This window comes from Callorhinus ursinus, unplaced genomic scaffold (assembly GCF_003265705.2).
Source record: "Callorhinus ursinus isolate GAN/ISIS: 27379988/994484 unplaced genomic scaffold, GSC_fseal_2.0 scaffold31, whole genome shotgun sequence".
NCBI lineage: Eukaryota > Metazoa > Chordata > Mammalia > Carnivora > Otariidae > Callorhinus > Callorhinus ursinus.
The window spans coordinates 10,239,001-10,265,463 of record NW_027397093.1 but is presented as its reverse complement, the minus strand read 5'-3'; the positions used below and the strand labels follow the sequence as shown (position 1 = coordinate 10,265,463).

Sequence of the window (26,463 nt, the reverse complement as noted above, 5' to 3'; positions counted from 1 at the left end):
CACACACACACACACACACACACACACACACACACACACACACACACTCCCCCACCCCCAATGCTTAGCACCCAGAAGACACTTAATGATTGGTAGCCTGTCTTTTCCTTTTCCTCTTAAATTGTGGGCATACACTTACCATTCCTTGTCTGTCCCAGGCTGAATAGAGACCTGAACAGCCTCTGTTCTTGGAATCAAGAATTTAAATAACTATTAAGTCTGCATCAAGAAGCCTGAGGAACTTGCTGCTTTCCCCATTAGAAGTTTACCCCTAGGTTTGACTTGACGGATATCAACACAATTTGTGTAATTGGAGTCTGCTTCCCTCCCAGTCCTCATGTTTGGTTCATATGTATGGATGTATAAGGGATTTTTCTTACTTGGAATCTGCATAGTATCTCCCCCTTTCTTCTCTTACTTCAGAACTAGGTCTGAACTTGCTTTTACCTTTTGATCTTCCTTCTGACCTCTTCTTAGAGAAGAAATTGCTAGCCATGACACCATATAACTGCAGAGTCTTCTCATTGGTTATAACTGAGCTGTGGTCCAGGGAGATTGTGACATGCCCAAGATCTCATAACCTCTTTCTTTCTTTTTTTTTTTTTTAAGATTTTATTTATTTGTCAGAGAGAGAGAGACAGAGAGAAAGCACAAGCAGGGGAAGTGGCAGGCAGAGGGAGAAACAGGCTCCCTGCTCAGCAGGGAGCCTGATTCGGGACTGGATCCCAGGACTCTGGGATCATGACCTGAGCCAAAGGCAGATGCTTAACGACTGAGCCACTCAGGTGTCCCATGATCTCATAACCTCTTAATCCAAGTCATGCATCCCATCTGTACCACCTACCAGTCCACTCAAGCAGCTCCTGGAACCTCAGTACAACCTGGAGTAAGAACTCCAGTTCTTTCTTTGGGCATCCATCCCTTTCAGTTTCTGCTCATTACTCCCCTTTTTATATTCAGGTTCCACGAGGCAGTGAGCCTTGTGGCTTCCCCCTCCTTCCCACCCCCACATGGGAGCAGGAGTGAAGTCTTGGCCTCAAAAGAGCTTGCTAACACTCCCTTCAGACTGTCCCATCACCAGTCCTTTCCATTTCTTGATGGGAAAAAAACACATCCTTTGTTTGAGCCTGTGATAGATTAGCATGGCTTGGAAGGAGTGCTGGCTTTCCGAACTCCTGTGGGTGTGTCTTCAGCTGAACAGTTCTCTCCTGACTTTGATTTCTCTCTCAGCAAGTGGGGGTGTAATTCGCCTTGACATCGCTGGCCATCAGCACCACACTGAAATGGGCCTTCTTTGACTCAAAGTGACAGCCCTTGGCCCCTGTGACATTGTTTCCATAGATTTGCAATGAAACAGTTTTATATTTTGCAAAATAGAGTGATCTCCTATGACTGGCATTGATGTGGTTTTGCCATGGTCTTCTGGAGGGTAGGGCTGTTTCCACTGACCCACCCTAAACTGGTTCCCCTTATTCTGGAATGTGGGCACATTGCTCTTAGGCTGCTTGGGGTGATGATTTTGTTTGTTTGGTTTTTTAATCATTGTTGAATGCCATAATATGTTCTGTCCTTGTGTAGACCCTACTTCTTGTTATTTTATTGGCTCCTAGTATTCCAAGACCTTTGTTGCCCATCAGAACCTTAACACTTCTGCCCTTCTACATTATAGTAGAAGGTGGTCAGTATCCTAGAGAAAAGTGAACTTGGTACCTACCCCTGGAAGGTGAGTTCTTCTGGTGCCTCTCACACTTAGAGACAATATGATGTATAGTCAGAGGGAGTATCAACCTCTTAAACCTTTGTCCAAGATGTGGAAATCTTTGGGGGAGATTACTAGAGGAAGGAATTGGGCTGTCCACTCATAGTTGGTCCTTTTCAGAGAAGCTGAAGTCACAATCTGGTTGTTCTCAGCATTTTATAAAAATACTTGGAGGCAGACAAGGATGTTTCATCATCCCATCTAAAAAAGGGCTGTTGTGATACGCCCCCCCCCTTTTTTTCCTAGAAGGCTCTAACCTTTGGACTTTGAAATTTATCATCTTAGCTAGCCAATATCAAATTATTAGGGAAGGCTTTACTAATATACTGTTAGATTTATTAGAATATTAAAATACTTCTAGAAATGTTATACTTTCTAAGCTTGCACCCGTCAGACTCCCACTCAAATGTTAAAACGTGCGGGGGGTGCTTAAAAAAAGATTTTCTTTTTTGCCACCAGGTGTCTTGTGGGGCAGGGACCAAGTTGTCTTTGTATCCAGTATAGGGTAGGCCTGTGTCTTGTTCAGCATACAACTGCTGAGAGGATCCCTAAAGAGTGCATTTTTTTTTTTTTCTGCTAAGAAGTTTTCCTCCTAGTGTCAGAGGATCAGGCAAGCCATCCCCCCCCCCCCCCCCCCGCACCAAGATGTCATGTTTGGGCTTTGCCTTGTCATGGCCTCTGCTGGTGAGAATTTTCAGAACAACTCCATGTGCGTATTTCTGACCTTGGCTTCTCCCTGTGGGTTGGGGGAGGAGTCCCAGGAGAGTGGATTCCTGGCAGAAGATGTGGTGAGCGCTTGAGCATGTGTTTGAGGGGAGATGGGATGTCAGGCTCTGGGAGTTCTCTGGAGCAGTCTCCCAAGACATTGTGACTATTTACATATTTTGAAAAAAAATAAAAGCAAACTTCTCAAAGGGATGGCTTTTCTTTTTACAGCCTCAGTTTGCACATTCTTTTAGATTCTAGCCTAGCTCTTTTTCTCTGATGGTTGTAAACTGTATGGCCCAACTTTCTAAATGGGAGAGGAGAGTTTTAATTGAGAGCCGGGGCTGCACGTAGAAGCCTCGGAATAGGAGTTGGGAGGTTGTCTTGTGAATTTTGGTTGAGGTAGGTGACCCTGCTACATAGGTGTTAGAAGTTGTTACAGTAGAGGAGGTTGAGCTTAAACACCCTCTTTGTTGGCGTTTGCCAGTCTGAATGTGTTTTTTCCCCGCTCCTACCCACTCCCTGTGTGAGTTTGTATTCTTTAGCCCCAGCTGTTTGCGATATTTCACTGTCAAATACATAATTAACAACTTTGTAAGCCAAGTTTAGTGTGTTTTTACATTCATGCACTGAATGTCTTTTCTGTCTTAAGCCAGTTACATCTTTTTTATTTAAAGCTGCCTCCCCTCCCGCCCCCAACAAAACCTGTTTCTAGAAAATTTGTCATTCTAACATCTTTCCAAAGAGTGAACTGTATCAAAGTGGACTTGGGAAACTGTATCAAAGTGGATTTGGGAATACAGATGTAGATTGTGGTGTGGAATTGCTTTGGAATTTGAAACTGGTTGTGTAGACTGAGCTGATGATGGATCCAGTTGTGAATAATTTTTTGAAACCGATGATGTCAGTGGCAGTTTTATGACTAGGATTTTGACAGATTAGCCTAAGTTGCTGGAATATGGGTGAGAAAGCAAGTCACAACTAAGGGTTGAGCCAATAAAGTAAAATCAAGGAGTTAAAAAAATTAAAGCTCTGTTTACATTTTTTCTTTGAAAGCACATATTATAGTGGATTCTCCCACAGTATATTTTAAGCATTTTTTTTTTCTTTTCCAATCTTAGGAAATTTATTGATATAAATAATCACATTAGGGTCAAAGGAGAAAACCAGATCATCTTAATAGAATTCAAAATTCATTTCTGATGAACTGTTTTTAGTTTATGCTGATAAACTAGCATTATATAGAGATTTAACAGGGTGGAAACTCTTTACTTCAAGTCAAAAGCAAACGTCCTGGGCTGTTTTGGCTGCAGGGCTGATGAGAAACTACTAAAGTTCCTGTGGAAGTAAAGTAGAATTTCCTAAGAACATGATGGAGAAGAGAAAACGTATGGTGGCTGTGAAGGCCCTGATGCCTTGTATGTCAAATTGATATCTTCGGGTGGTCATGAATTTATTGTAAAAAGAGAACATGCACTAACATCTGGAACAATAAAAGCCATGTTGAGTGGCCCAGGTCAGTTTGCTGAGAACGAAACTAATGAAGTCAATTTTAGAGAGATTCCTTCACATGTGCTATCAAAAGTATGCATGTATTTTACCTACAGGGTTCACTACACTAACAGCTCCACAGAGATTCCTGAATTCCCAATTGCACCTGAAATTGCACTGGAACTGCTGATGGCTGCGAACTTCCTAGATTGTTAAATAAAATAAATGATAATAAACTGTTAACTTTTTTCAGTATTTAATACCTGTAGTTCAGTTAGTAATTTTTTCATATATAGCATGTTGCCTGTGTGCAGTTGAACTTTAAAGTTCATTGCAAAGCAGATTATCTTCTGTTCTTTTGCATAGCAATCAGTTGAAATTTGTTTGCTACATCAACAAATTAAGGACATTTTCACAAATTGAGAAATAAATATGCCAATTCGTAAAAAAAAGAAGATAAAATCCTTCAGTGGTGCAACATTAGAAAAAGTCAGGGCTGAGATAAGAGTGACCATTTCTAGTATGATTTAAATTCATCATTTTCTTCAATCCTGGAAGATCTCACCTGGAGGTTTTAGTCACTCTGGGGCTGAATCTGACCATCAGGCACTCTGTTCTGGCCTGCCCTATGTTTAACAATTTTTTAAATTAGTTGTGAACCTTTAAAGAAACTGGAGGTTTTACCAGAAAATCCTTATCTCTGGCTTCTCTTGAGAAATCTGGCAAGATGAGGTCTGTGCTCCTGAATGTAACACAGGGCCAGAGCAGAGTGGCCACTCCTGCCTTTAGACATAGAGGCTCACTGTCTAGGTCTCAAGGGCCTCCCGAGGCTCAGGTCACTCAGTAATCTCACCTGCTGGCCCTGAGGACTCTTGAATTTGCAGTCACTGCCTTAGTTAATGCAGGAAGATAAGAAATAGAAATAGTCATTACATAAATAACAAAAAGGACGAGGTAAAAAATACCATTTTTGAGGGAAGTGATTGTGAAGCTGGAAAACTCAACAGAATCAGCTGAAAACTCCTAAATGAATGAGAGTTACAGGAAGTCATCAAAGTAGATAGAAAAATCCATATAGCAAAAGGGGAGGAAGAACGGGTCTCATTTAGAATTAATGACAGCAACAATGCCTATGGATTAATTTAGCAAGAAATAATGCAGGACTTCTGTGAAAACTATAAAACCTTACTGAAGAGGGTAAAAGATGAAGACGAAGGACAAAAATGGCCATGGTCCCAAATAGTTGAAATTTATTAAATTGAAAACCCATCTCCAAAGAGTTGCTAAGACTCCTTGCCACCTTTTTTTGAGAAATGAGAGCAGTTGTGGGCTTGCTTTGCTCTGGGTGCCTGAGGAATTGGGGCTACTCTGGGGTGTTTCCCAAGAAATGGGGACCTGGGGATACAGGCTTTGATGACCCTTTGTGTTTTGGGTTATGAGACTCAGTAGTTGGTTAAATGACAGGCTGGACCTCCATTCTCTTTCTGGAGCTTTTTTCCAGCAGTTAGGGTTATTTAACTTTCTTAAGAGCCAGCAGCCTCAGGCTAGGGTAGACTGGAGTCCTGGGGTACTGTGCCCCAGTGTCTGAGGACTGGATCTGGCCTCTCATGTTGGATTATGGCCTTGTTTCCCCACTGCCTCTCTATTTAATGCCTTTTGAGTCTGTCAATTGCTGGACGTTTTGTTTTCAAAGTTTTTCAGTTCAGTTTTCAGGGGGATTTGAGTCTATACGCTCTCCCTGCAGGAACAGATTTCAAGGTTCTGGGCTTAAAAAAAAAAAAAGTGCCCAGTGGGCCTACTTTTTGTCCATAATGAAGGCCACAACCAGCACCCACAAGGAGAGATGAAGAATGGGTCCCAAGTGGAACATTTCTGGTTCTGCAGTTAAAGGAATGGATGAAACAAGAGGCATTTGATTTGAAAGATTAAAAGAATTGGCCCTTCTTGACATTTAATAGGTTGCCCCAAGCTGTTCTTTCTGATTAAAATATTTGTGCAGACACTACTGCCCCTGTGTATTGTCAAGTTCATGCCCCCCCCCCCCCCATTTCTCTTTAAAGTTTGGTCTGCATTGCTCTCTTACCTTCTGGGAAACCCATGGGTTGTGGTTGTGGGTTTGTGTTGCACTGTGTTTACTCATTTTTTGAGAGGCCATGTGGAAAGACCTTGTGTGTGAGATTGGTTAAACTTGCCCATACTGAAACTATCTTATTAGAGAAATTCAAGGCTCAGAGGATTGAAGATTTTGTACCTGAACCAAATACATTTTAGGTTTAAGTATTTATATTGATTAATCCTTTGTAAAACTTAATTCAGTGAGAGTTTCTTGGGTCTGCCCATCTGCCTAGCTACCTACCTGTCTACCTTTTTCTAGGCTTAGAATTCCTGGAGGGAATCTTAGGTGGAGTTGAGCATAGAAGCTTAGGATTCAGACTTGGGTTCAAATCCTGATGCTGTTGCTTGGGAACAGTGTGATCATGTTACTTTGAGCTAATGACCTAGCTACTCTTAAGACTTATGATCTATATCAAAGAGTTGTAAGAATTAAATAGGTGATATAATAAAAAACTTCACACCATGCTGGCATACTGTAAGCTCTTAGTAAAATACTAGCTATATTAGCATAATGTGGGCAGCAGGATTATGGGTGATTTTAATGGCCTTGTGTTCATTTTTTCATGGATTGTATTAAGCTTTGCTCTGATAAAAATGATATGTATAATTTTCAAAACGATAAGTATAATTTTTAAAATTGATAGTCTTTTTTTTTAAAGCTGTTGAAGTGATAAATAATCCAGTAAGAGCCCTCAGCCCTCGTGGGTCTCTGGGTGATAACCCAGCAGCACAATCTTTATCATCTGTGGTTTAGCAGCTCCAAGATTTAACCCCTTTCCCCCCCGCCCCCCCACAACCCACCCAGGGTCTGGAGAGCTCCCTGTCTTCGAAGACCAGAATCTGCAAGGCTTTTATGTTGTTCTGCTTGTTGACTGGGGACCCATAAAACATTCAGGCCATCCAAATGACAAATAGGAAAACAGCCAACAAACTAAGGACGGAAAGGGGAAGAAATAACTATCTCACATCTATGGAGTGCTGATGCTACATTTTCATTTTACTTGCATTGACTCATTTCCTGCTCACAGGTAGGATGCCCATTTTACAGAGGAGATGGGTTCTGAGTTAAATCAGGTAAAGTTGTACAGGACGAAGCTGGTAGAGGGGAGATTTGAACTCTGTGAAGCTGGAACAGTTAACTGGCGGGCTGCACAGTTTCTCTGTGTTCTGATGTTGGGGCCAAGACTTACATCGCCTCAGCCAATCTTTGAGTGCAACTGTTCACTCCTCGTAGCCAGCTTCTGTTCTGATTGGTCCATGCCTGCAACGTGAAATAGTATGCATATTCCCTCTGGTTAGGGAAAGTTGTCATGTTGCAGGAAACCAGATACCATTTATGTGGGGGAAATAAGTAGAAATATTGATAGGAAATAAGTCGAAAAACGAAGATGTCGGGGAGAGGAAGATGAGAGGAAGAAACTAAGTGTTTTTGTGCAAAAAGAAGTAAAGTGTTAGGCCCCATCAGAAATGAGTGCAGAGAAGGGGTACAAAATGAAAGGAATGTGGGGAGCAGCATGTGCTTCAGGAGGTCCATCTCTCAAAGGCCATTGTCCTGGAAAGCATGTGTAACTTGTACTAAAAGCTCTGTAGTTTGCTCGGAGAGCTGAAGCAGGATCCTGAGCTGTAGAGGTGCTTAACCTCACTTGGAAAATGTTTTGAAGGAAAAATTGGAACTGCTGCATTCCCAAGCTTTCAGAGAACATGGGCCTTTTTAAGTTTATTTTACATTGAGCCGGGCAGTGCCTGTCACACACTGATTTCTCCTTTCCCTCTGGGTCTCAGCTGTCTTCCTAATAGGAGTGTGGCATTGTTAACCATCAGGGGTGACCAGCCAGTCAGCCCGGCTGGCTGGAACCCTGGGCACTGGAGGCGCCTGACAGCAACCCCATTTGCATCCTGTGCAGAAAGCACCCGCATCCTTTTTCATTAAGAGAAAAGTTACCCTAAAACACCAGACACACTGGCAACTGGAGACCCTCCAATAGCTTCTTTTGGATCTCATCCTTCACTATGACAGTATCAGGAGTGGTAGCTTCCAAATTACTTTCTTTTTACACTGTTTAAAACTTTTTCCAAGTAAGAGTTCTTCCACTGAGCCCAAAGAGAGGTAACAGATCATAGAGAAGTTGTTCTGGTTAAAGAATGAAGGAGAAGCCTGATTCTCTCCTGCTTCATCCCAAGAATGCCTGCATGGAATCCCAGGGTTCCTAGGAATACAGTTTGAGAACTACTGTTCATGGCAGAAGGCAGTTTTAATCTCGTAGGATTTTCCTTCCTGGTTCTTATTTGTGCTTTTCCTGAGTGGCTTCTCTAGCTGACCTTCTCAAATGGCAAAGGGTTAAGAATATCATCAAAAATTAAACCAAGCTCTTCTCAGGTCAATTTGTAAACCCTGTGTCCCAAATGGCTTTAAGGAAGGGATGTGACATTGTATAATGACTTCTCGGAAAATTTGTTTGTTACTTTTTCCCCTTTCCCTATCTCCATTCTTCTTTCCCTCTTCTTCCCCCACCCCACTCCTGATTTGATGAAACTGTTTGTGATGTCCAGCATATATTTTAGTGTTCACTCTGTGTTGTTGTACTTTAGCAATTTATAACTATGATCAATGTTGTGACCTTAGGGAAATTGCTTATATAATTATAGAAAGTTTACAGTCGTAAGACAAGGAATGGGGAAAATATATCACTGTAAAATATAAATATGTTTAAATTACATTTAGGATTTGGAATAGTTCCTTGCTTGTGTTTTACAGAGTAATCTGTGATTTAAATCAGGTTTAGTTGTGTTTTTTCCCCCCTAAATTGGGTATTATAAATCAAGAGTAGATGCTGGATATAGCACACAAGAGGATTTCTTATACATTTTAATGTTGCATAAGTAAGAAATACCAGTAGTTCAGCAGTAAAATTGCAAATGTAAGCAAAAGTGAAGATTTTTCCAAATTTAACTAGGTTGCATTTGTTTAGTAAACTCTAGCAATAATTTACTGTTTTATTACGTTTGCCTTTGAGATCTGGGCTGACTTTTGTTGTTCCCTTCCTTAAGAAGGAAAAGGGAGGTACATTACTATAATTGCTTGGAGCTAGAAAAAAAACCAAGAGTACCATTTTGCTTTCCCCACCTGTGATACATAAACTTAAAAAAGGAGAAGGAGGGAGGGTAGAACACTTAATAGGATTAAATGTATTCATGGGTGTATCAGTCACACAAGCAGGGCATTTATTTTTCGTCGGGTCAGGCTTTCCATTTGTGCCATCTGTTGTGAGACTAAGTGTTTTTGTACAAAAAGAAGTAGAGTGTTAGGCCCCGTTTTGCACGTGTAAGCTGCTGGTAAGGGTGGGGACTGGGGAGCAAAGGAAGCTGATGGAATTCAATCATGAATGGGCGCATATGTCTCTTCAGATCTTGTGGGGTCTCTGGAAGACAGGTAGGTTTCATTCAAGATCGTCTCTATTACACCATACAGGTGGATTTCAGTATGTGAAGAGGGGCCGAGTGCTCCAGAATGGATGCTGACCTCGGGGAGGAGGTGGGCGGATCGAAGGGCTTCTCAGTCAGCGAGGAGGCTTGGTGTGCTGTGCTCCTGACGTGAGGGATTGTCGCCCACCACCCCTCCTCCCACCATGTGCTTCACATGGTTCACATGGACCCCAGCTTGGTTTAACTGTGGTTTGAGAGAAGTGAACTCTGGGATTGGGTTGGATGATGTTGATTAATAGGAGTGAGAGGGTGAGAGACTCCAGGGCCAAGCAGTAGGTCCATCTTGGTGGCATCTGATGTTGATTGGCTTTGTCCTGCGCGGCTGCGCTCGCAGAGCGGACATTAAGATTAAGTGATGCTGTCGTGTTGAGGAGCACGGCACTGCATCATTCTGGGAAGAGACAGCTGGGGTGGTTAATCCTTCATCACCAAGGGAGCACTGCCAGTGGAAAGATATACAGCCAAAGATAACCCTCCATAACTTGTGCTAAAGATCAGAAAACTTTGAATTCACATCCATCTGCTTAGTCTGGGGTGAAGATGAAAGATAGGCAGAATAGGAAATAAAAAACTCCTGAGGGATTAATCTTAGGCACGGTATGTAGCCCACAGAGTGAGCAGGCGGGAGAGAAACTTTCACGTGGCGTTTAAAAGGGAATTAAATGCACCCGGTTTCACAGCAGCCTCTTAAAATTAAATGATACATACACTTATTTTTCTGTTGCATTGCCACCATTGCACCCCAAAAGTCTGTCCACTGCTCCCCCACATTAGACCTCCTCTGAATTTTTTTTTTGAGGAGGTGCTTTTAATTCTGTACCTACGGACAAAGCATGTGGGCAAGGACCGCTGAAAATGCCTAATGAGTAGGAAGAAGAGCTTTTTGTTTTCTCCTCTCCCTGTGTGATTTTTAACAAGATATTCACAAAGTCTGTGTGTGTGTGTGTGTGTGTGTGTGTGTGCGCGCGCGCGCGCATTTGTGTCTGAGTGTGGATCTGAAATGCTCTTGTTGTGAATATTTCTGAACAGCTGCAATGATTTTATATATCACGTGTAATCGAATTAAGCATTGTTGTCATACCGAAGTGATGTGCAGGGGGAAAATAAATCAGGGAGGGAAATAAATTAGAGGCCCCTCGCACATCTGCAGCTTCTCTGTTAGCACAGGGGTCAGGCTGGGGGAAAGTCTGGTGCAAGGTGAGAACGTTAGGGACCTACACTGTCCTCAAGTGACTTTCTGTGTTGAGTTTAAAGGGAAGTTTTGTTGTTTTGTTTGAAACCTTTTGGCGGCGATATTTTTGTCTTTTTCCCTTGCCACTTGGGTATTTGAGAGTCTGAGTGAGAGTCTCACTTTGGGGCCTAGGCCATTTGTGCTGATTTGCAAAGGCAGCCCATTCTTCTGCCAGGCTTAGCCTCCCTTGGGCCCTACAGTGCTGCAGCCATTCTAAGGGTGGGAATAGGGAAGACAGGGGCAGCAGGACACAAGCATTCAGTTAAAGGAGGAGGTAGAAGTGAAAAGAACAATCTATTGAGAGAGACCTGAGTTGAAGTTCCTGCTAAGCATTGTGAACTTGGACAAGTCTCTTTCTCTCTCTGAGTGTGTTACAAATGAAAAACCTGAGCTCAAGAAAGAGGAGGTGAATTGTCCAAGGAAGGAGAAGGGGTCCGTGTACCATTGGGAGGTTAAAGAAAGAAAAACATGAAGTTCTGTATTTTGGATTAGATGATAGGAGAATCCATCAGTCTTTTCTGATATCCTGGGGAAGGCACGTCCTATAGGAGATGACTATCTATATGGTAAATTTTTACATCTCCGATGGTCCAGGATGCTCTTAATTTTGAACATGCAAACGATGTATTAATATGTGCATATGCAGATATATCACATATATGTACATAAAATTATTAAAGTTTATCTTGAAGTTTTTAAGTTTATTTTAAAGTTAATTTTACAGGTTAAAATTTTGGTTTTTATTTTCAATACACAATTCATTAAATGGCTAAGTGTGACTTAATTTCTGCGCCTTTGTAACACTTAAATAGATTTCCAAAAAGGATAACTATCTCTTGTCAGACCATGAGGTTTCGTTTTGGATCCAGAAAAAAGTTGTGGCAGATCTGGGGAGAAAGTAGATCATATACATAATTCCTGGTGTGCCAAGCTTGGGGTGGATGATGTTCTTCATCCACCCAGGAGGAGCTGATCCAAATGTCTCTCTTCTTGAAAGACTATTACATTGGGTTCACTTGACTGAGAAAGTGGTAAAGAAACTTGGCATTCTTAACAGAGTCATTAAGGGGAAGAGAAGAGAGTGGTAAATCTGAAAGTGTGCCACCGCGTGGAGGGTCACATGGGAAGATGTGCAAAGAAGAATAAGACTCAGACATCATGTAGTTGTCTTCATCTGTTTGAATCTTAGTCTTAAATCCTAAATCTGCTGAGCCTAGACATTTCCCTGCCAGATCCATCCCGAGTATCCTGACTTGAATCACAGATCCAAATGGCCAGAAGACCAGGTTGGGGGATGGTTGATACTCCCCAAGCTTGGAGTAAAATGGAATATGTGGGAGATGTGATATAAGGGCCTCCATTTGGGGCAGTGATTGCTTTTCAGGGAATTTTATACTTAGGAACAAATCATTGGGCCAGTGAATGTCAGTGACTGCTGGGTGGTATATATATTTTTTCTATTTGGATGCCTAGATACAAAGATTTTGCTGTTCCTGGTGAATGTAGGTTTTCTGTTGTCTGGTCTTTTGAGAGATTTGACTAGTTTCAAGGAGAGTGGAAACCTCTGGGTTATTCCCTGAGCATCTGATGAGATTATGGCCAAATGTTTCTCAGCTCCTGCCTTATTTACTGTTACAGTAAATCAGTGTGTGTCACATGGGTATACCTTGTATCATGCAAATGTCACAGGGGAAGAGTGATAAAGGAGATACGGCGCTAAACCTAGAATCAGCAGACCTGGGTTTCGTTTTGACTTGGCTTTTGTTTCCCTGGTTTCCCAAGTCTTCCTGTTGGCTGTCACTCTGTTACCGCAAAACCTAGAGGCTTGAAACAACCATTTTATTATGCGTTCATGGAGTCCATGTATTAGGAATTGAGAGTGGAATGGGTTGTCTTTAGTCCACAAGCTTGGAGCTTCCATTGGAAAGAGTCAAAAGCTGGGGTGAGTTGGTGCTGGGGCTGGAGTCATCCGTCTGAAAGCTCATTCAGACACGTCTGGCATCTGGGCTGGGATGACTTGGCAACTGGAACTGCTGAATGGAGCCCTGTATGTGGCCTCTTCATGCGGCTTAGCTTCCTTGTGGTGTGGCCTCCTCAGGGGGTATTTGTTGGATTTTTTACATGGCAGCTCGGGGCTCCAAGCGTCAGTATTCCAGTGCTGCAGTGGAAGCTGGGTCCCATGGTGTAACTTCCATGCACTTTATCTGTGAAAGCAACATGAGCCTGCCCAGATCCAAGGCAAGGGGGATTCGTCTACCACATGATAAGGAAATAGCAAGATCACATTCTAGAAGAGCATATTGGGTGGGAGAGATGTTGTAGCCATCTTTGGAACATCTGCCACACTCAGGTTTCTTTTCTGAGAACGACTAACAGTGGGTCAGGGAGAGAATTAATTGGTGAGACCTCTTTCAATATTAAAATTATGTGCTTCATTAAAATAATCCAGTTGCCTTTAAAAAATGATAATTTACAAAGTGATGATTGGCTCCAAGAGTCTACTTTAGGATATCTTTATCTAGATAGGTGCCCGGGTGCAATCTAAAATAATCCGTTAGGCAACAATGAAGGACACTGATATGAGGGATGCAAGTTCTGTTTTTTTCCCTCCTAAGTTGTTATTTCAACTGAATTTTACACTACAGTGATTCTTTTCTTAGTCCAGTTTTATTTTTCTTATAGCTTGTGGGTAATTAGGTGGCATGCTCCTATCTCACCAGAATTGCCATGAATGTTGGTTGACTTGGACATAAGTTAAATGTTTGACATGTAGGCTTTAGGACTGGAGTATAAGTTGGGGATCTGGGAGATGATTGGGTTTTGAAGTAGGACCCATGAACACTTGTGGCTTCTCCTCTTATGCTGACCCAGGAATTAGGATGGAATAGATGGTGAACTTCTGGAGAAAGCTTTTTCCTTGCTGGGAGATTAAATTGTCACCTCTGGCGTTGGTACAGATCTGACCCTGGACATGAGGTCTGAAGGAGGGTGACCATGGGGCAGCTGCCCCCAGGAAGGCATCACAATTAAGGAGGGAAAGGGTTAATACACTGACTAATGTTTCAGTTTACAGACACTGGCCCCTCTCTTTGTTCTGTTTTATCATACACATTCATCACGTTCAACCTGGCAACCCAACCAAATAGCTATTTAAGTTGTAAAAATGAATCATAGCACAATTTCATGAACTGTGTGATATAACTGAATCTAATCACATTATAAAATGGGGCCTTTGCCAGCCTGGTGTACCTGGTTCTGGGCTTCCTAAGAATAAGTAAGTAAATAAACAAGCTTCATTACATATAATAACAGCAAGGTGGTTAGGCCAGTTGGATTGTGGGGCCAGGCAAGGAAGCCTCCAGATATTCCACACTGGACCATGGTGCCTTTACAATCTAGCTCACCTGGAAAGGCCCACAAATCATGTTGGCCATCTTCTGTCTTCTGCATGTGGCTAACCAAATTTCCTAGTTTATTAAATAAATGGCAGGAGAGATCCTGGGACAAGAACATAAACCCCATAAATGAGTACTACGAGGAAGGGCGCTACTCCAGCTCATTTCCACAGAATTTCAGGGCTCGCTTGCTTGGTACTGACTATAAAGATGGATAAACATACAGTCTCTACCCCCAGGACCACTCTAACAACGGGGCCCACTCACGCGTCAGACATCTTTCTAGGTGCTTTTTATGTATTTTTTATTTGACTGTAAAAGATAAATCTTGAGCTGTAATATCATCTCCATTGTTATAGATGAGGAAGTGGGAGCTTACAGAGGTCAAATAACTCAAGGTCACCCAGCCAGTGAATGTCAGGGCAGAGATTGGAACCACCTTCTGCGTGGTAGAAGAGCCCAGAGAGGATGGTGGGTTGTGGTGAGGGGCCGGTCTAAGCAGCTGGGAGCAGCCTGGTGGTGGAGGTGCCCAAGTGTGCCTTACTGGAGAGTTAGACTTGATCCCCTGGGTGCCTCAGAGCCCATGGGCTGGCGGGCTGACTGGAGCAGAGCTTGACCGAGGGGGTGGGAGCAGGCCCAAGAGCCTGGCACCACGGCCAGGGTCAGGGAGGGGAAGAAAGGTGGGCTAGGCACTGGATGGTGCACCTGCTGAGCCTGAGCTGGGGAAGTCTTGCTGGGGCAGAATCCACTCCCTGTAAGAGCGCCTCGACCTCCACATTGTCTTCCTCCCCGAGAGATACTGACAGAGACTTGTGTTCATTCTCTCTTCTTTCTTCCCTGCCTCCCCGCTTTCTCATTCATCACTTGCCCTTTTTCTTTGTCTCTCTCTCTGTCTCCTTTTCATTCTTTTCTTTGGCTCCCCCCTTTCATTTTTCTTCCTTTGCTGCCCTGGTGTTTTCTTTACTCTGCTCCTGAAGGCTTGGCAGTCACCCCACCCCCATTCCTTTTTCACCTCCTCCCCCTCCTCTGCTTCCTTTTCCTATGGAATATATAAATAAATATATATGTATTTTTTTTATCTGTTTTTCTCTTGGTTGTGTCAGCATATTTTAGACTGCTGGGCTTTGCATGTTTTGCAGCTGGTTTTGATGCAGTTGTCAGACGGTGATGGATGACTATCATCATTTAAAGTGTAAAAGAAAATGCCTTGGCACAGAGAGACATGATCCACTGCCGTCTGCCAGCCTGGATAGGCATGGCCACCATTTGCCTTGCCCCTCTCCTGCCTCCCACCCTGCTCACACTGCCCTTGCCAGAATCTACAAAAGTCATCGTGAGCCGTACAGCACCGACCGGGCTCTCGCCTCCTATAATATCACTTTGGTAGTTGTCAGATCATATGAAACGTCAAAATTCCTGTGGCCTCTGTGAAGAGATATATTTAGTACAGCTGCTGCGTACCTACACGCTCCCCCTGACACTGACATATTAGTTATGCTGTCTTTTGCAATCTGATATCTTTAAATTTGCCACCTTGTTAAGTTTTGATTAATGTGATTCCATTTCACTAAAGTAATTGGCTTGGCCTGTTGTAAAAAATAATCAGCCCCCTCTATGGAACAAATGCTAGAACATGCTAATGAGGGAGTGAGTTCGTTACAATGATGGCGTGGACTGACAGTTATTAATGATTGTTATGATAAACAGACGAGTGTGAATTGGGATGAGTTGGGCAAAAGTGACAGTTTAAAAATAACGTATATTGGAAAGTACTAACGAAGTAATATACTGTTAGGAAAACAATCATGCAAGTTGTCAAGGAAAGAAGTGTAATTATACAGCCACATGGGCTGCTTAGGAGGACAGGGACCTGCCTGATAATGGACACATTTTTTGTTGGCAAGAGGGAAATATGTTATGGCAGAAAGAGGTGCAGATTGATAAATTAATTGGTCCTTCTCACAGCTCTGAGAGCAAACTTGGCCGGCAGTCATCATGCAGATTAGGGGGATGATGTTTGCCCAGTGCCTCTTTCCCCCAGAATCTACCCAGTCCTCTTTGTCAGGCTTTTCTGAGGCTGTCTTTTCTGTCTCCTCTTCTCATTCAACTTCACGAGCTGCAACAAGTCGTAGAAATGCGTCCTGAGGCAGGCTGTACCAAGTACAACTTTGAGCTGGAATGCTTGTAGCCATGTTCAGTTTTTTTTTTTTTAATAAAGAACCTAAAGACTTAAATGCTCTATTGTTGCTAAGGTCTTTGGCTGTGTTGGAGGCCGTTATGGGTGGTTTCCAGCTCCGTGAAGGAGACCAGGAGGGCTCACACAGCCTGGGGACTGGGTACAAGGGATGTGCCAATTTGTGCTTCTAATGCCAGCAAGTTGCTGTTGGCTCCTTGCATAATTAGGCGAGATGGAAGTGGGGTGTGTGTGTGAGAGAGAAAGAGAGAGAGAGGGAGGGAGGGTGGGTAAGACTTGTTGGAAAAAGAGGCTGAGATGACTGGGAAGTGGCAGGAGGAGGAGAGGCATGCTCTTGAAGAAAGAGTTGACTGAGTCTAATGGTTCACAGCCGTCCCACTGTGTTTGCTGACTTGACAGGGAAGGCAGGTGAAAGGAGGTGGACACAAGAATATTTTGTGATGCCTATATAAGCTTGGGCTCTGGACTTGTGTCTTGGCCTAGACTCTTGATTGCATATAACCAGTAACCAATTTAAAGTAGCAGAGCATAAATGGAGGATTTATAAAGATGCTGAATTATCTTGTGGAACCCAAGATCAGAGATATGGCTGGGTCTCACAACAAGTGGGAATCAGACTTGAAGAGGGACCAAGGCATCCAGTCTAAGTCTCTCTGGATCTATTTATCTTTCTCTGACCCCACCCCTTTCTGCTGCCATTCTCCCCACCAAGCCGGGAGAGCCAGGAAAATGAAGGTAAGTCCTGGGCTTAGAGATTCTGTTTGTCTGGAGATAGGGTGTCTATCCAAATGTTAGACTTCTTAGAAAGGGAGCTTGATGTCCCCCTGGGTGGCCCAGCTACTGTGGTTTAGGGATATAGCAAGGAGCCTGCTGATGTTGACTGTGATACTTGGTTTTTCACATAAGTATTATATCAGGATGTATATTAACTCAATCTTCACAACCATCCCATTAGGCAGGTATTCTCCTTATTGAACAGATGAGGGACATGAGGCCAGGCGTTTGCGAATTTGCCCCTCCATCACAGTAAGGGGCAGAGCTGGGATTTTAATCAGGGCTCTCTCCAAGTCCCTGACACTTGACGCTTCCTGCTTTACCATATCACCTCTTGCCAGGATGCTGTGCATTCCCTTATAACTCAGGTTGGTAGGTGGAGCAGTTATTTGCCTGAGACTCAAAGAAAAGAAACCTCAGGAAAAATAGTCCAGTCTGTGTTGTATTTGGTCTAAGTAGAGACTGGGCAGGGGGTTCTTACAGGAAGTTTATTATTTGCATTGAGATTTTCTGCTCCACATATGTAAATATATGACCATGTGGATCTCTATCCTGGTCTACTTGGGGATGTGAGCAGAAAGACAAGTCTCATTATCTGGCCATCAAGCCCAACGAAGACTCTGGAGCCTCCCTGTGCAAAACATCCAGAGCAATCCTGAAATCAAAGGGAGCTGCCAGTTATCTCACAGCAAATCTGACAATTAAGAAAGAAGGTGGTTTCATTTTTTGTGCATGTTAGAAAGTATTTGCCTCTAGGGAAGGAGCAGGTAACTAAGATTCATTTGGTGCTGACCACGTGTTAGGGGTGGAGCTAGGTACTCCCTGATGCTGTGTCTCATTTGGGGGCTGGACACGTCCCCATTTTACAGATGAAGAATAGAAGTTCTGGGCGGTTGAAAGCTGCAGACCTTCTAGTGAACTGGACTATAGCGTGATAGTTGGCTTCTTCGGAAGGAAGGCTTTGGTCCTGTCTAACCCAACTGTTTTTTTATGTCTCTCCCCCCAAAATTATTGACTTCCCCTCACCTTCATGGTGAGACTGGGAGACACCAAAGTGGAACAGTTTAGCCTCCTGGATTGGGAGTTGGCGCCTGGGTTCTAATCTTGACTGTGACTTTGGGAACAGGTCACCGTCACTCTCTGTCCCCCATCCAAAGAGCAAGAAAGATACTGGCACTTTTGAAGACAAAAGAGAGAACAGATCTGGATTTGTTTTTCAACTCCTTAAAAGAAAAGGAAGGAGGGTCCTCTCCTGACTGAAAGACTCGAGTTTCCTGTGGGTGTGAGGGCTACCATCTTGCTGACCCTCAGATGAACCGTCTTCCTGCAGTCCTATGACTAAACAAGAGTCACCCCCGAGGTGAGAATGCGGTCAGAGGATGAGCCCCCATGGTGGGCCGACAGGGCCAGAGAGAACTCTCATCAGCATTATAGATGGTTTTCTCAGCATCAAAGGGCAGCTCTCCCTCCTCAGGACAGGACAGCTTCTTTGTGTCTTTTTTTACACTGTTGTAAAAAGAGAAAAAAGTAGCCACTCAGCCCTAAAAGTTCTCTTCGCTATTTTCTACCTTATCTTCTCCATCTTTTTCTCTCTTGACGTAATCCTCCTCATCCCTAGAAAGCCCCATGTTTTCCCTCTCCCTTGCTATGGGTATTTTCACAATGGAGTTTCTGTGCTGTATGTGCCACTGACCCAAATGTTGCTCTGTGGCAGAAGATGGGACATACCTGTAAGCACAAGCAAGCTCCTAAAGCTGGGCTCACGAACAAATCTGCCTTCCAGCTCGAGTCTGGGTAGAAAATGTTGTCCTAAGGGATCATGAGTGAGGTTAGCGGTCACCCCTAAAGACCGTGTAGACTGTTATGAGCCCTTGGGTATTCTTCCACTCAGGATTTTCTCCCAATTTCAGTTTTATTAGGATGAGTTAGAAGTTTGTCTACAGGAAGTCTTGGGGCCTCTCACAGCAAGGTCATTTCATGTATGCCTATTTTTTGGACATTCAAGGAAAAATATGAACTCCTGTTAGGATCTGTGAGGACTGGGAAGGATGTTGGTTTAGACATGGATAGAAGGAGATTTGAAAGCTGCACAAGAGGTGGGGAACATAGTAACCTTTGTCCTTCCAAATTGTCCATCAGCTGAGGGCCGTGTTGCTGCTAACAGCACCTTCTGGTGGCCCCAGCCGAAGGCAGAGGACCCAGCTAATCTTACTTAGCCTTCTGTGGGAAGGGTCTTTGGTTGACCCTGGTGACTGAAAATTTTGAGCGGTATGATGGCGGATTTTTACATTGTATAGGGTTTTGATGAAAGATATGGTATGTGCCCCCAAAGCACTAAAGGGTATAGATACACTTGACCCTTCCCCACCTCCATCACACAACATTGCTATGAAAATGCAATCAATCCAGTTTCTGACATCTTCCCCCCCATTCTCAAGGGCACCTACTGTATCAACATGGCATTTTTTAATCTTGGCTTGTTTTCCAGGCCATGAATTTAATTTCTCAATGCTCCACTGTTCAGCTTTTATGTTCTCAGAGTGGAATGTTGTCCAACAGTAGTTCCCGCCATCTTGTTTAGTCACATCCTCTTTCCTGGGCATCCTAAAACCAAATAGTTTTTTAAAAAATTCATTGCAGCCATGGTCACTCAGCCTTGTGCTAATAGTCACCAAGTTCTGACAAAGCGAGCCCGACATCCCTCGATAAGTAAAATCCGAACCTCCTGATGTTGTGTAACAGTAAGCAGATTGGCATGTCTGTGGATTAGTGGAGGCACTGAAGCAAAATGCTCAATCCTTAGTGACCTTTGGCAAATGGATGGGGATGTGTAGCCATCGTAGGTTATCTTTATGTTCATTGTGTAGACACTCAACCTCTGCCAGGCCAAGACAGAAGCTGTCAGAGCAGATAAACTTAGTTAGGAACTAGCTGTTTTCCTTACTACATCACAGTGCCCTGCAGAACTATTTTGTCTGGTAACCTGCTTCTTCTTTAAACTTGTCTGTGAGTAGTTCTGTGAAGCATTAAGCCTTTCCTCTTGGGTTTTGAGCTGCTTATACTTTGTTTTGATCTTTGGGCCTAGGACTTTCTTGCTCATAGAATGTGCAGTCAGCTCTTTTGCAGACTATTCTGGTGAGTTCCTTTTAGGGAATCCATGGGAGATGCTATATCTGGGTCTTATAGGCACGCATTGTAGGGGCATGTATTTGCGTATAGGTGTGTAAATGTGTTCCTTGTATTGGTTCAGGAGGCATTCTGTGGAAATGGGGTCCCCTTTGATCACTTCCCTCTGAGCCCATTAATGCCTCTCTTTAGTTTACGCATATTTCATATGTTGATTTGGAATTTCATAGACACTCGGAGGAAAAATTTGGGTAAACATTCTTAAGATTTGGAGTGAAGCCTCTTCTGCTAGCGTAGTGGCATCTCAAGGCCCGGGATGTTGGATCTGAAGACTGGCTTTGTAACTCTGGGCAAGGTGCTTCACTTCTCTGAGCTCACATTTGCTCCCTTTTAAATAAGGTGGGTCACATTAGCCAATTGCTAAGACCTGTTCCAGCTTCAGTGGACTCCAGACTCTCTTAGCCAAGAAAAGGACTGAAGCAGAGTATGTTTTAGGGGAAGTGGATGAACTGTTGGGCTTTTCTTCTTTCATTCCTATTGCAGGTGAAGATAAAAGACTTTGCTCTCTACTGAGCTGACATGAATGCAGAATTCATTAGTTTTCAGACTTTCTTTTAAGCTTCAGACAGGATTGTGAAGGGAAAAGCCTGCCCTCGATTCCTTTGCCTTATTAGTTCTGCTCATATAATGTGCTGCAGAAACTGCTAATTGTCACTTGAGGGTGATGGGTGAGAGTCTGCTTTCTTGAGGGAAAAGTTGAAGTTTGCAGTTTCTCTTTCCCTCTTGCCTCACTAGAGGTCTCGTCAGGTCTTACAGAAGAGGAATCTAAATTAAATCTAAATTAAAATTAATTACATTTGCCCCTTTGCTGAAGAAAAAGTGGAGAGTGTAGGAGAATTGGAAGGTGACGGTGTAAATACCCAGTTGTGTACAAGGTAATGTAATGATAAAAATAGAATTGTGGAGGCATTCTCAGAGTGTCCGTGGGTCCCCCTCACACGGGCTAGCACCGGGAGAAACACACACCAGCACGGGCACATACACTTTACCACTGGGCCGTTTAGACTTAATTTCATCTTATGGCGAACTCATTGCTAATCTTTGAAAGCCTGGTTTTATTTCATAACTCGAAGTATTTTATGCTCATGTTTGAGAATGTACTCCTTGCAACTTGAGCCCAATACCCTATGTTTGTGCATCAGCTTCTCAGAACATTAAGCTTAAAACGTAAACACCATTGTAAAAAATGCCATTGGCATTCCTTTCTGAATTTTTGGTATCTGCTGAATATACCCTTTTGTCCATACTTCTCTGACTGAGCCTTCTCTGTGTCTGCTAAGCCAATTGTAGTTGTCCTGGATTTGCTTAGCAAAGTCCCCAGGCTGGCTTTTGTAGGGACTTTGCTTCCTAAGGCTGCAAGTCACACCAGAAGTCAGTGACCACCCTTTGTGATAAGACATTGTCTGAATGTGTCCTCCTTTCTTTGGCTAAGGGACACAGCTAAGGTGGAGCTGGGAAGCAGATCTTGGGTTGAAAGATTGCCCTCTTAGGTATGGAGCAATTGTGATTTGGGATTAGATTGCTTCGGCAAGAGGTGGTGAAGGGTTCAATTCTTGGCTCTATCACTTATTAGCTCTATGACTATAGGCAGATTTTTCACCTCTAGGAACCTTTTTGTACCGTGGAGATACCGCATTTTTATGGGGTTGTCCCGGAGGTTCCTGAGGTCATGCTAGTCATTCTAATCAGTTCATGGGAGCTGAACTGGAACCACCAACCGTTCTCACTTGGGAGTACATTAAAATTTGCCAAATAGAGTTTTACTCATGGAACTTCAAGACAAATGGGAAGGTAGAGGCTACCAGATTTAGCTTTCAGCTCTATAACTGGGAAATTCTGAATCATCTGCATTTTCCGTAATACCTGGACTCTTTCATTGTTTGGCTTTTGTCCCTTTCCCTCCCCTGCCCTTCGTTTCTTTCTCTTTTTTCTTTCACTGAAAGATGTACTGGCATGAAGATGTGCTAGTAACTACTTGTCTTGGAGTAAGTTGAGCACAGGAAGTAAAGCCAAACTTTGTGCAGGGCACAGATGTGAACACCGGACACTTTTCCTGTTTTAGAAACTAAACAGTAAAATTAACTTTGCTCTAGTTTTCATGGACTTCTTTTGAATTGTTGCATTAAAGTAACAAACATTTCTGGCAAGTGGACTGGGTTTCCAAAAACTTCTCCTCACAGAGGCAAGGAGAACTCTCTGAAAAGTTATGTGTTAACAATAATATTAGAAGTTGGCTAACACCAATTTTAACTTTGAAACCTTGGCACTTCAGCGGGTACATGCAACCGATAAATCTTTTTTGTGGTTGTCCAAACCAGCAAAGCTAACTTTATACATTTCCTATTAAAACTAAAAGCACTTTGACAGTCTGAAATCAGGTATATCAATATGGAGAGCAAACAGCCTATTCATTTTATCACCAAACTTTTCTAAGCATTTTGATGTTTCTGAAATACATATCACTTCCAAAAAGGGAAGCACGAAGTTGATAAAGGTTGTAATGGGGGCAGTTCTTGAGGGTGACCCCCCCAGTGGGATTGCTGGTTCGCTTGGCAGGTACCTTGCTAGGCCAGCCTCTTGCTTGTTTGACTGCGTGCAGACCATCTGCCTGTGTCTCTGAGGTCCCTGAGGGCATCCAGCCATGCTGGAGTCAGGGTGTGTCTGTGGGTTTTCAGGCAGGTCAGGCACAGAACATCCGAGATGGTGTCCTTATTTTGGTGTTAGTCACAGTGGAAGAGAGCTCCTGCCAGGGCTGGGCTCTGTGGAAAGATGCACCCCATCAGAGTGACCAATATATGGTTTCAGAGGAAATGTCTGTGTATGCTGTGTGTAGGGAGCAGGCTGTGGTTGGGTTCCCTGCCTGAAAGGGATGTGTCTTGCAGCATCTTTGTTTGTTGGTGGGGCGTTTCACATATGGATAAGTGACATTTTGTAGCCAACTCTTAGGCTAGCTTTTTCTATGGGGCTCGAATGGGGGTGCTTGGTCCAAATGTGGTGAGGAGCCGGGGTCCCTTCTCCTCCCTCATCCCTTAGTCTGTCTCCATCCTGGCCCCCTCCGAGTCAACAGCTCTCCTCCTGGGACCTCTCTGGTGATCCCTCTTTTGGCATTTTAATGACCAATGATCAGCAGCAGCTGATCTCGAGTATCTGCCTCATTTCTTCTGCTGTGAACTTTTTGAGGACAGTGAGTATCTTATACTTAAGGTTTTCGTCGTTTTCTTTAATTGCTCACTGTGTTTATTGAACAATTATTTTATCACAAGGAACTTGTAGTGGTCTCTGGTCTTGGGCTTGGAAGTTAGTCTGATGACTAATGTTTTGCGTGGGGTGATTAGCGGAGTAAAGAGTGATGAAGAAACCAGATTCTGCCACCAGCCTGCCTGGCTCAGCAGTGTCCCCTCCTGGCTCTGCATCAGTTTCTTCACTGATACCGTGGGAATAATAAGAGTACCTACTTCATACGGTTGCGTTACATGAGTAAGTCCCCACTATTGTTCTCTTACCTGAGGACTTTGGGAAGGAAGAAGAGGTAGTTAGCAGCAGTGCTTTGGGTCAGTAAATTTTAACTACTTTGTGAGGCTGATTTAGTGAGAGTCTTCACTTGGGGGCAGAAAGGAAGGTTATTTTTGTCTCCCTTTTTTTCCTGCCCTCCATGAGGGGCATGCCCTATAGCTGGTTTCCTTGGTGCAGGAAACAATGATGATGCCTTTTATATGCAGGGACTCTTCTTTGCTGCTTGCCTTTGTGAGCGAACATCTCTGTTAAGAGATTAGAGCCTTAATCCTAAATGATATTTCATGCTCTAAGACTTAAATTTATATATCACTATCCTGAATAATGTATTGGATTGCATTAAACAGATTGTAGATTAACATGCAACTATAAAACAAATTGTCAATGCGTTGTTGACAACTCTAAGTGCAAGTTCATATATTTAACTACATTTGGGGGAATATTGAAGTGTTTAAAGCAGCTTAACTGGTTGATGTAAAATTAAGCATCATGTTCTATTTCAATTTGTGGGCCAGCCCAAGAGACAATAAAATGGAGGCTTATGCTTGAGAGGAAAGGAGCGTGGGAGAAAATTTTGGAAGCAGCCTTGGTACCAGAGACATATTGGGTAGCAATAAAAGGATTCTGCCCAATAAGGGCCACATTGGGTAGTAGTAGAAAGACGTCCATTTATTTATTCACCCTGTGAACAGCTACTTTGAAACCTTAAGGAGTTTCTAATCTAGTTGAGATAAAGCAACCATTGGTGAAAAATATAAGCCATAAAGTCCTTTAGCCCGAAGCTGTGTGAGATAGGCCACATGTTAGGAGCATTCACAGGAAAGTTCAATGGTGCCTAGAATGGTCAGAAAGGGGGCGCCTGGGTGGATCAGTAGGTTAAGCCTCTGACTCTTGATTTCGATTCAGGTCATGATCTCAGGGTGGGGAGGTGGAGCCTGGCATTGGGCTCCACACTCAATAGGGAGTCTGCTTGGGATTCTCTCTCACCCTCATCTGCCCCCCCTCCACTTGTACACGCTCATGTGCACACTCTGTCTCTCTCATATAAATATATTAAATCTTAAAAAAAGAGTGGTCAGCAAGATCTTGGACATTGTGGCATATGAACAAATCCTGGGAAGATAGAGAAGAGAATGGAAGTTGGGGAGGTTGGGAGGAAGCATGGTGGGTACCGGTGTGCTGGGACAGTGGGAAGCTACTTTTGAACAGTTGGGTGGGGCTAGGGCATAGAGAGCCATGGCAGCCAGGCAAGCATTGACCCTGGAACCAGAGGGCACAGGTTTCAAATCCTGGCTCCCCCACTTTCTAGTTGTGTGATCTTGGGGAGTTTAGCTCTTTGTTTTTCAGTTTTCTCATTCATATAATGGGGATAATAACAGTACCTATCTCTTAGGATTGTGGGGAAGGTGAAACGTGTGCTTGAGTAGAGGCCCTCCTCTACTCATAGTGGAAGTAGTTTTTGACATGCATTTAAATTTAGTTCTAGGGTAAGAGATGGGAATTAGCAAAGCAGACTGGGGAGCCTGCTGGAGTAAGTTAGGTGCAAGGTAATGAGTCTTAGACTAAGGATGGTTCCTAATAAAGAAGAAAACATATGTACTTTTTTATTTTTATTTTTATTTTTTCTTACTGTCCTTTGGGCTGTGGAGAACATTGTTGTCTATACTCTGCTGTGGTTTTATAAGCCTTTTTCTAAACAGTTCATCCTGAGAGGGGTATATGTGAGCTGGGAGTGTGGACGCTGCCAAATGTGAGCATTTCCTTTCTTCCCCTTCTCTCTGCCTCCACAGTGTTGAGAATTTTTTTTGTACCTATTCCAGAAACTTCTAAATAACTTTGGAACAAATAAAATTATGGATGTGAATTATCTGGAGAGAGACCTCAGCTTGCACTTGCAGATAAAGTGGGGTGACCAGGCAAAACTCCAGTATAATCTGGAGCTGCATTAAAGGGAGTAGGATGTGCTAAGCCTTTTTCACCCCATACTGCGTGAAGGAGATCCTTGTTGGAGCTCTGGAGTTGCTTACCAGAGTTCAAAGAGAAGGTGGAAAAAAAAATAGGGGGTGGGGCAGGCCGGTGGAAGAATGATTCAAGGGGTAGAAAATAGATCTCTGAAGGAAAATCTTGTAAGGTTGGTATGTTCAGCCTAGAGAAAAAAGAAGATAGAGGGTAAATTAGTTACTACTTTCAAACAGCAAAGACGTTATTAAATCGAGATCTGTGTTTCTCAAAGAGTATTCCACGGAACCCAAGTCTTGGGGAGGGGGGCAGCTTTTAAAGTCATGTCAATTTGGGAAATGATGTGCTTTATGCCCCTATGGACAATTCACAAAGCACATTAGCATCTTAAAGGGACGGAAGCTTTCTACAGAAAAGAACCCCATTCTACTTTGAGTAATATAGAGTATTCCAAACATTTTCAGTTATTTTTCTAACACCTTTGGAAAGTGCTGATTTAAGAATTACTAAGGTGTTTAGTATAAAACAAAAAATAAAAGGCTTGAGGCATGAGGCCAAGCATCATAGTGAAAATATGTTACAATTTTCTATTGGGGGAAGCTTGGGGTGTTTGTGTGTGTGTGTGTGTGTGTGTGTGTGTGTGTGTGTGTGTGTGTGT

General features: G+C 43.2%; 2 protein-coding genes and 1 long non-coding RNA gene across 3 annotated transcripts in view; 2 read left to right on the top strand and 1 right to left on the bottom strand.

The window, feature by feature from the left end:
- LOC112807667 (uncharacterized) overlaps positions 1–640 on the bottom strand; it is a 1,380-nt gene extending 740 nt beyond the window's left edge. Inside the window, exon 1 of the long non-coding RNA XR_003204135.2 lies at positions 381–640. This is a non-coding gene — a long non-coding RNA (uncharacterized lncRNA). The remainder of the gene's footprint in view (positions 1–380) is intronic.
- Positions 1–26,463, top strand: part of LRMDA (leucine rich melanocyte differentiation associated) — a 1,074,443-nt gene that overhangs the window by 165,597 nt on the left and 882,383 nt on the right. The gene's annotated exons all lie outside the window — the stretch shown is intronic.
- LOC112807643 (elongin-C-like) lies at positions 3,423–4,215 on the top strand. The gene is made up of 2 exons (XM_025850564.2): positions 3,423–3,426; positions 3,831–4,215. Exons 1-2 carry the CDS (start codon positions 3,423–3,425, stop codon positions 4,169–4,171), a joined length of 345 nt encoding a protein of 114 aa, XP_025706349.1. The 3' UTR covers positions 4,172–4,215.